General features: G+C 42.7%; 1 protein-coding gene and 1 long non-coding RNA gene across 2 annotated transcripts in view; one reads left to right on the forward strand and one right to left on the reverse strand.

The window, feature by feature from the left end:
* Nucleotides 1–6770, reverse strand: part of SAXO5 (stabilizer of axonemal microtubules 5) — a 10920-nt gene extending 4150 nt beyond the window's left edge. Inside the window, exons 1-4 of the mRNA XM_088149795.1 lie at nucleotides 6236–6770; nucleotides 5369–5472; nucleotides 3788–3882; nucleotides 2384–2496 (exon numbers count right to left, since the gene is read on the reverse strand). Coding sequence (XP_088005921.1) covers nucleotides 2384–2496; nucleotides 3788–3882; nucleotides 5369–5472; nucleotides 6236–6770 — 847 coding nt within the window. The remainder of the gene's footprint in view (nucleotides 1–2383; nucleotides 2497–3787; nucleotides 3883–5368; nucleotides 5473–6235) is intronic.
* LOC148214665 (uncharacterized) overlaps nucleotides 1–9986 on the forward strand; it is a 16663-nt gene extending 6677 nt beyond the window's left edge. Inside the window, exon 3 of the long non-coding RNA XR_015797649.1 lies at nucleotides 8831–9986. This is a non-coding gene — a long non-coding RNA (uncharacterized LOC148214665). The remainder of the gene's footprint in view (nucleotides 1–8830) is intronic.
* The last annotated feature ends 16 nt before the right edge of the window (nucleotides 9987–10002 follow it).

Raw genomic sequence — 10002 nt, forward strand, 5'->3', positions numbered from 1 at the left:
ATGTTTTGATTACTGCATCTCAGAAATAACTTTGTAAAAATGGGAAAGGTACAGAAAGGGGCATCTGTGATATCAAGGCTCTGGCTTTTTTCACTTTAGAAAAATGACAGATGAGGCATGGCACAGTAGATATTTCTACATTATTCACAATGCAGAGAAAATGAAGAGAAGAAAATACTTTTCTTAACTTGTTTTTAAACTCAGGATAATTCAGTGAAGCTGAATGGTGAGAGATTTAGGACACATAAAAGGATTTCTTAACACTGCACATGCAGTAATGAAAATGTGAAATTCACTGATCCTTGATTTACTGATCAGATGGGCTTTTAAGTCTGACCCAGCATGACTTTTCTTAGGCTCTTAACTGTTATACATCTTTTTTCCTTGACAGCAGCTAAGGGCAAGAAATGGCCAGGGGCTAGAGGGTTAGTTCTTAGCAATGGAAAGAAGGGCTGGATATGCACGACCTCTCACACCTCTTTGTAGTAAAATTGATAGTTGGTCATATTGATGCATTTCCTCCTCCCACCTTGATCTCCTAGGAAAATAAATGATTCATTCTTTTTTGGGCCAGAATAGGATGAAGGTCCTGGAAAAACCACAAAGGCAGAGAATTGATGGAGGCTTAATCAGAGCTATGGTTCAGCTCTGGGGTTTTTCAGTGCCTGAGAACAGGAATAAAGAATGTAAATGGTGAGCAGGGCCAGAATCCAGATGCTGTTACTTCCCATCTCCCCTCTTCTACATACATCATTCGGATGCACTCATCCCATAGCCCATTCAGGGGTGTCCATAGAGAGGGGGTCAAAAAGTCAAGATGGCAGCCACAACCATGCAATTGAAACTCCCCCCCTTTTTACACGCAGGGCTTTGATTACATAGTTGTGGCCGCCATCTTGACCCCTCTGCAGACTCCCCTGACTCCATTCATGCACGCCTTTATGTGGAAGAAGAATGCAGTAGATCCAAATATACAGACAGGTATTCCAACAGTATTGGGCTGGAGTCTGACCAGCAGCAGCTTTTCATTAGTTATTAGTTCAGCATTACCAGCATGATAACTTCAGTTTTACCATGGCCCCAGGACATTACCTTTCTCTTGTTATTCAGGCTCTTTTCAACACCATGAAATACCAGCCACAAAACATGGAAGATAGGATTCCATAAGACACACAGAGGGAGGGAAGGTGCCGTATTTCCTTCATAACCATCTCTCACCCATTTTTTCTGAGGGCCCAGATAAAGGAAGGGGGAAAAAAGCACCACAAACAAGGCAGGGAAACAGGAAAACTGATCAGGGAGACCATGGCTCCAGCAGTCCATTTCTCCACTCACAGGGAGCCATGCACATGATGGGTGGTGGAGCAGAAAGAAGCTTGTGTCATTTAGGGGGCAGCACCTTTCTTCATACAGAAGCACCCTCCTCTGAGAGCTTGGCTTCAGGTAGAGGAGAAGATTCAAACAAGGGGTGGGGTGGGGTTCATGAAGGCCTCAGCAGATCAGAGGAGGAGGAGGAGGAGGAGGCCTCCAACTGTGGACTAGAAGTTCCCTATCCTCCTCTAGAACATTTGAATTAAGAATAATATCCCTGAGCATGGAGAGAGTAAATTTCTCTTTTTAGCCCTCAAGGCCACCTTTTATACTTTGAAAAAATACACTGTTGGAGATGACATCAACTCATTGATAGTATGAGCCTGTTCTAAGGACTGGCACAAGTGGTGAGAGAGAGATTTGGGGAAGGTACTTCTCACACTGTCCCTGGGCTCCTCTTAGTGAAATGAGTCTCTGTGTTTAAGAAGGAGAGAAAACTTTCTGCCTTCCTCTCTCTCTTGTTCTTCCTTCTTTTCAAGATATAGTTTAAATAGAAGTGAGATGTTTCTATCCTCATGTACTGTATTTCATAAGAATCTATAGGAATCTGGTAGCACCTTTTTCAATTTACAAGCTTTACTAAAAGGCATAAGCTTTCCTGAGCTGCCACTCACTTACTTCATCAGATGCAGAGAATGTCTTGACTTATGTACAATTTAAATTAGGACTAATGTACCTTTTTCTTCAAATATTACAAATGTCCTTCTAGCATTCATTGACAGCTGGTGTAAGGCCATACTCTGTATCCAAGATCTGTCTATCTATTTTCTATCTATCTACCCTCCCACCCACCCTCCCACAGACGTGTGCACACACACATACATACCCCGTGTGTGTGTGTAATGGTACATTCTGCTACTCAGTATTATTTCAGTTATCCTATCACAGGGGCTTCTGCTGAATTCAGATCTCTAACATACACATTGTGTAGGGTTAGCCAAATTGCATATTTAATAGAGATGGAGACACTGCTTGAGCTGTTGCAATCTTGGTTCCCTCCCCCTCACCATACCAGGTTGCTTCCATAAGTACGATTCAGACATCATAGTAGAAAACCTGTGCTGTCCATCCCCAGGCTGAATGTTTGAATGGTGCACCGTCTCTGAGGCAATATTTGGGTCATAGCTGTTGGAGAAAACTTGAATTACTAATGATTAATAATAAGGAACTTAATACTTTATTAGATTTATAGGGCTGCCAAATCAAAAAAGATTCAAGATGGTGCACAGAAATTGAAATCATCATAAGAACCAGCGCAGTCATCAAATCTCAAGATAGGAAAACTTTATCCAAAGTTGGAATGTCACAAATGGCTTTTAAGCATTGAAAAGGAGAGCATTTCTCAACCTTAAGAACTTTAAGATGTTACTGTTGGCTGGGGAATTCTGGGAGCTGAAGTCCACAAATCTTAAAGTTGCCAAGGCTGAGAAACGCTGGAATAGGGGATGAATCTCTCTTCAAAGAACTGTTCTCCCTCAAACTAGTATAATGACAAAATGTTCACATACACAACAAGTAAGTTCAACTGTAACTTCAATAGCGTTCTCCAAATATATACAGTACATTATTCCCAAAAAGCAACTAATTGGAAAACCAGTCTTTGTTAAGTCCTTAACCTTGTTTCAACATAAAACAGGTTTTCATATATTAAGAACAACAGTTCCACTTAACTTTGCTGGCTGGGAATTTGGGATAATGCAGTGCTGATGCACTGAGGATTGGAAGGCTGGTATAATCTTAGTCAACAGCAACAGCAAATCTTTTAATTGTGTAAATTAAAAATGGCCAAATCTCATGAAACACTATGCTGTGTAAAAACAGAGATGATGATGATGATGATGTGATAACGATGATTTAATTACAACTAGATGGCAGTATCTAGCTAACATTGGCTAAGCTAGGAGGCTAAGCAGGGGACTATCTGGGAAGCCAAAGGTTATAGGCTGAAATGGGTACACACACACACACACACCAGAAAAAGACAACGGTAAACCACTTCCATATAGTTTAAGAAAACTGTTTCGTTACCTCCATGTAAGTCCCCAGTAGTCAAGCTTGAATCAAAGATAATTTTACTTTCTAATTTTTAAAATGAACTTTTTTAAAATCAGAGAGAACATGTAGTCGCATTGCAAGGGCCGTGATGCCCTTGAGTGTCACGATGAGAAACTTGGTTGCATGGCATCTTGGAAGCCTAGTATTAGAAAGGTAAACTATAAACATTTTAAGCAATTAAAACAAAAAACATGAGGATAACCAGAGGACATTCAGGTACCTTCCTCAGAAGATTGCTTAATGTGGAAGGAGCTTGTAACTCTAGGAGGTTTGAGACGCATTATATTAGCATGACACATGAGAGACTACAGACTTCTCCAACCCAGTCATCTCTTTCTGAAGCCAGCATTCCATTGCTTACCGTTGGCCTTCAGGTTTCTGAACAGTATATGCGTGCTTCTGCTCACTCACAACCTGATGGCACTGGGGGTCACCAAAGACTATAGATACCACATTCTGCAATAGGAAAATATGTGAGGTGACCAGATGCTGGAAGTGATGCCTTTCCTTCTTGTACCGCGGCGCCATTAGCAGCAGGCGCTTTTAAAATGGTAGGCCTAATTGCGTTGAATGAATCTACCAATGGCTGTGATAACTGTGGCATTTCCCATTTCAGAAGCAGTCTACCCTGATTAATGCTGGATTATTGCTTCCATGCTTCCCCAGAAATATTCAGTTAGCCACTGTTAGAAGAGGAACGCTCAGTTAGATGGTCTATCCATCAGGGCTTTTCTTATGTTTTGAGGATCTATCAATAGCTGCTAGCCGTATTAGCTGACTAGTATCTCCATATGTAGAAGTGGTCTACCTGTGAATAGCAGCATCTTGGTTTTGTATGCTAGCTGCAGAAGGTTTTAGATACATATAGCCAATGGATTAAACTGATGTGTTTGACTGTCAGGAAAAAGATTTTGGAGTGGCGGGATTGTCATTATTCTGCCACTGCTAAAGTAGCTACTGACCTATTCTTTCCCAGGAGAAATTCCTGGCCTTTTTCCTGCTATGTGCCAGGAAAGCTGAAATATTGAATTTGTCCTTTCAGTGCATCTCCTCAACTGCCAGATATTTCTTTCTTGGACAAACAAGATTCCTATTCTGAGTTAGCATGCACACTCAGCCAAGGCCATGTGCAGTGTCAAGACCAGGAGTCACTGATAGTCCTGTTTTTTATGAAAGTATCTAGTTCCTTCTTAAAATCGTGTTGGTGGCTGACCACAATAATTCCATACTTTAATTTATGCTGTGTAATCAAAGACTTCTTGCTACCCATGCTCTAATATTGTGAGAAAGGGAGAAAACCTTGCCCCTATCCACTTTTTCTACCCCATGTATGCTTTTCTAGCCCTCTATCACGTCCCATTCATTTCTCAGTTAAAAAGCCCCCAAAGTTTTAATCTTTCCTCATAAGGAAGCTGATGCAGTACTTTCTCATCTGTCATTGAGGGGTGGGCATTTCTGCATCTTTCTTAGATTGATGCTGGGTACTATCAGGTTCTGTAATGATCTAGTTGTATTATATCCCCAGTTAGGAGATCAAAAACATTTCTACCATCTTTGATTAGGAATGATTAATCTAAAACATTGTCAGCTCCTGTTGATTTTCTACCAGGGCTCAGGTGAAAAAAAAAAGGCTAACTTTTTGATATTAAAAACGTGGTCTCATTCCATTCTGGTTTAATGGAAGCTACCACCTTTTTACAGGCCCAGATTGTTCATATGTATTTCTCAGAATCTGTTAAAGCTAATTCCTCTTCCCTATACCACATAGTGAGACCATCTTTGTCTCATCTGTTTTGTTGGCTCTACACATTTGTTCTCTATTTGATTTTTCCTGGAGCAGATTTGTCTAGTTTGGCTGCATTTTCCTCCTCTTACTTAGCCAAGCCTGAACTGGTAGGAAGGAAATACAGGTCAGAGGCCAAATGACTTTGTACACACTTACCTCACTGCAGCCCTTGACTGGAGGTGCCCATTTACCCGTAAACGCTGATTGATAAGACGTGTTGAAATAGTTATGGCCATCACCTCTCAGGACAAAATCACCTCCTGCCAAGGAAGATCAGAAAATCCATTATGGTGGATCAGTCAGGATGGCTATCTAACCAAGCTTTTATTCCACTACCCCTTTGCCAGATCAGAAAGTTACAGGCAACAGATCTATGCATGAATGGGTGTGTATGTATGTGATATGAATGATATTTTGGCAAGTGAAATGTTCTTCAAAAGCTGCTGAGCCACCTACCATATGTTAAGTGAACCAAGACTCATATTGCCTTGATTCACCCAGCCATCCATCCAACCAACCAGCAATAGCTTCCCAAGCCACCTGGAAGAAGGAAGACTCTGCCAACCTTAACAGAGATTCAATTCCAGCACCACTTTCACACATCACTGCTCCATCTAGCTCAATATTATTTATTTTGCTTGGCAACTGCAATATAATACTCTTCCAAACTTGGCTGAGAATATTTTAATTGCAGAAGCTAACCAATGAATCTGAGATCACCTGCATGCCAAAGAGATGCTACAATCCTGAATTTGAGCTTTTATCTTCCACCAAAACATGAAGGCACTCTGCATACGATCAGTGGCACTTGGTTGTTAGCTCTGGTCAAAAGGTTCAGTCTAAGCCCAGTGCACAGACTTGGAGACACTCAGAGTATTTGGGAAATTAAAAGGAATGCCCAAAGATTGTCCAGGTGCAGTTCTAGGCAAGAGTCACCATTCAGATTTGTCTTCATGGACGTAAGCTGCCTTACTGAGCCACCCTTTAGAAGGTTTGAACTTCCTATAGGTTTGGCAAACACACCCAGGTGTTGGCTTGGAGCCTTGACTGCAGGTAGCACCTCTTTGTAGGCTGGGTAGGATTGCTGGTAAAAGGAATCGGGCAGGGGTTCCTTCTCTTTGTCCCCACTGGGAACACTGTCATCCCACTTGTCTACACGGTTGAGAGTGATGTGCGGTATGGTAGAAGGATAAGAATAGCTTTCTCGAGTGGTAGAAGTGAGGATGCTGTGGCGGGGATCTGCATGCATTTGGAAGCGGGAGGCAGGTGGACAAATAGCAGATTTTGGCTCCAAAGGCAAGGTTGGATATGAAACGTATGTTTCCGAGCGAGTGTCCCAGAAATTGCCCATGTCTTGGTTCAGGACACCAGCACATTTTGGAGGCAGAATGGGCTGTCGCTGGTAGGTGCCCCATCTAGGAGGATAATCCGTACGATAAGGGGAGAATACTGTGCTACCCTCGGGCCGCTGGTCAAAGCCCAACTTGAAATGGGAAGCCCTCAGGAAGGATTCATTGGCCAGAGGAGCTGGGATTTGTGGTACGAAGGTGGACCGCATTGTGCAACCTGCAGTTAGGTAGCAACCAGAAGAAGATTAGCAAAATGCACAGGAAAAAAGAGAGAACTAGGAGCCAAAAATCTCTATTTTTGGCAAGAAGGCACAGCTCTAGAATACCTATCACTTCTGGATTTTTGCTTAGGTAAGTAAAAGCTATACATATCTCTTTAAAAAGGGGATGCGTAGAAAAAAAATATCCTTCAAGGCCTTCCAGAAATGTGGGTGGTTTAAAAGTCAGTAAGGAACCACCAGTCCAATATTTGGAACTTTCATGTGCTGCCTGATTCAATAAAACATGCCTTTGTTTTCTGATGACTCCTGGCATTCCAGAACGGAATACAGCTTTATGAATTATGACATCACAGAAAAAAGAGCTCGTCCCAACATGGTAAAGTTTCTCACGGTAGGTTACCCCTTCTAGTGAGTGGAGAGTCAAGTGGTCACAAGAGGGCTCCCTTGGACAGGCCTGTGAATCATCCTTCAGTTGGGTTTCCTTTCCGGGATAGGCACTCAGGACTGCCAGGCCCCTAAGAATAAAATAAACAACACCACAACTCATGATTCAGACAAACAAAGGCCTTGTGTGGGACGGGAGAGGAGATGGAGCCAATGATGCAGGTCCCAAGCTGTGCTGGGTTATAGGGAGGCCTGATGGGAGCTACCACTGTCCTGTAACCAGGCTTATTGTGAGGCCCGAGATCTGCTCTGATTTTTGTTTTGCTAAATCAACAAGAAGTCTTGTGACCCCACTTTGGAAACAAACCTGTTTTATCATTGCAATCAGCTCTTCATTTCATTAGCTACAGATTAGGTTTGGTGTCATAATGGAATTTGTCATTAATATTGTAAAAGCCCCCATATTTTAATCAAGATGGACATTCCATTGCCTATACTGTAAAAGCCCAGCATGGCAGTGTGTGTGTGTGTGTGTGTGTGTGTGTGAACAAGGGGATAGACTTCTGCCCAAATTATGTTTTATTGGTCACCAGGTCAGCTCTCAATAAATTACAGACTATGCTCTCTCCAAGTTGTTTCCTGATGTTTACATCTGTTAAATGCTTGTTTATTTCTTCCCTGTACAATTTCTCAGAATCATCATGGTTTTTTAATTAGCTTTAGTGAAACATTGGACAACCCGTGACCCACTGGGTCATCCTTTCAGAGATATTTCCTTACCTAAGCAGAGAAACAATGACTGTGGGCGGGCAAAAAAGCAACAGGAGCAGGGGAGACTTCTGACTTCCTGCTGGCTTCCCCATTGCTTGTGGGAAGCTGGCAGGGAGCGTTGGAAATCACTCCTCCTCCTCCTCCTTAGCTGATCCACAGAACTGCCTGCCATTTTGCCGGGGGGAGGGGGAACAAAGGGAGTCGCAGACCATGAGGAAAAGGCCCTCTGAAGCTGTTGGACAACCACCTTCTCAACCACCTTCCCCAAAAAGGGGAAGTTAGATACTGGACGAAAATTGTCCGGTATAGTGGGGTCCAGCAATGCTTCTTGAGAAGGAGGTGAACCAAGGCCTCTTTAAGAGGTAAAGGAGCAATCCCCTTACTCAAAGAAGAATTAACCACCGCTAGAACCCACTCACAAAACACCCCCCGGGCTGCTTTCACAAGCTAAGAGGGGCATGGATCTAAAGAGCAGGTGGCTGAGCTCACAGTCCTAGGGACCCTGTCCACTTTCTCAGATCCAGCAGGTTCAACCCATTCCCAGATAACCAGGCAAGACTCCACCCCAGGCATCTCCTCTGGACCTGCAACAAGGCCAGCATCCAACTGTGAGTGAATCTGAGTGACTTTTTCCAATAGACGCTGAGTAAATTCCTCCACACATCCCTGCAAAAGGTCCCTGGGCCCCCTTTACCCAAGAGGACTCGAGTAACCCAAAACAGGCCTGTGGGGCGGCAATTGTGGATAAAGTATGGGCAGAGAACTACTGTTGCTTTGCAACCCTTACTGCCACAAGGTAGGCCTTAATAGGGGCTCTAACCCGAGTTCATCCTTGGTTGAGCACCAGCAACGCTCTAGATGTCTCTTTTCATCTCCTTCTCTTTAAACCACAGGGAGTGGCAGGATCCCCGAGAGGGGAGAGGTTGCATGGGGGCAATCGGATCCAATGCTTCAGCTGCCTTCTTATTCCAAGCGGAACCAAGGCGTCAGATGGACCTTGCAGCAGACCAACAGGAACAACCCTCAGCTCCCTCTGAAACTCATCCAGGTCCATCAGTTGCTGGGGTGGACCGATCTAATGTGTCCAGCCTCTCTGCAGTGGATAGTGGCGCTAGAGAATCCCGTGGAGAACAGGGCGTGATCTGATCATGACAAAGGAGACACCAAGAGCTCCCCCAGTTTCAGTTCATATAGCCACTGCTCTGACAGTTGTTTATTCAATAGAGTTACACAATTTAGTGCAATAAGCACAGCCTAACTGTTGAGTTTTTGATTGGCATTGTGTTTTTATTATTTATTTATTTATTTATTAAATTTGTATGCTGCCCATCTCCCCTGGAGGGTGACTCTGGGCGAGTTTTTACACCAAAGCATAAAATGTGGTCAAAAACGTAATTCAAGATAACACAAATCTGCCATTGTGGGATGGGCACAGTGAACACCATTCACTTGCCAAAGGCCCTCAAGAACTGTTCTTTCTTCAGTAGCTTCCAGAAGGCTAACAATAAGAGGGCATATTGAATTGTTCTAGAGGTGATATAAAAAAGACAGTAAAATAATTCTGAGGATAATATACCTTTATCAGAACCAAAAAGATTCTGAGTGCAGTATATAATCTTTCTAAATTATACAAAACTCTTTTCTGAGAATAGAAAAAGTCACAAAGAAAGAAAAAGTAGGAACTGAAAATGCTGAATTCAGCTGTACAAGAAGGAGGGGCCTGTCCTGGAAGAAGATAACTTTATACCACCCAAAGCCTGCATTTTTCTGAAGATACAATCCTTATATCCTTTACACAAAATTATCCAATTTGGTTTCTTCTGCTCACTCATCCTATCTAAAATGATCTCCAGTTTTAAAAAATAAATGAGGCAACAGAGAGCCGTGCAATAAATCAAGAAATTGACAATATGCTAGAAATGTGCTCCAGCATTGACATCCATTAAAAAAATAATCAACAGAAGTGTATCAGTGATTCATGGACCCAGTAGAAAGACATTTTGCAATAACAAAATTTATTCTTAAATTCTGCTGATGAACCTGATAATCTCTGTCATATACTTTT

Source organism: Python bivittatus, unplaced genomic scaffold, assembly GCF_059951505.1.
Source record: "Python bivittatus isolate LINGU-HERP-01145 unplaced genomic scaffold, Pbiv_v1 ctg000580_np1212, whole genome shotgun sequence".
In the NCBI taxonomy this organism is placed as follows: domain Eukaryota; kingdom Metazoa; phylum Chordata; class Lepidosauria; order Squamata; family Pythonidae; genus Python; species Python bivittatus.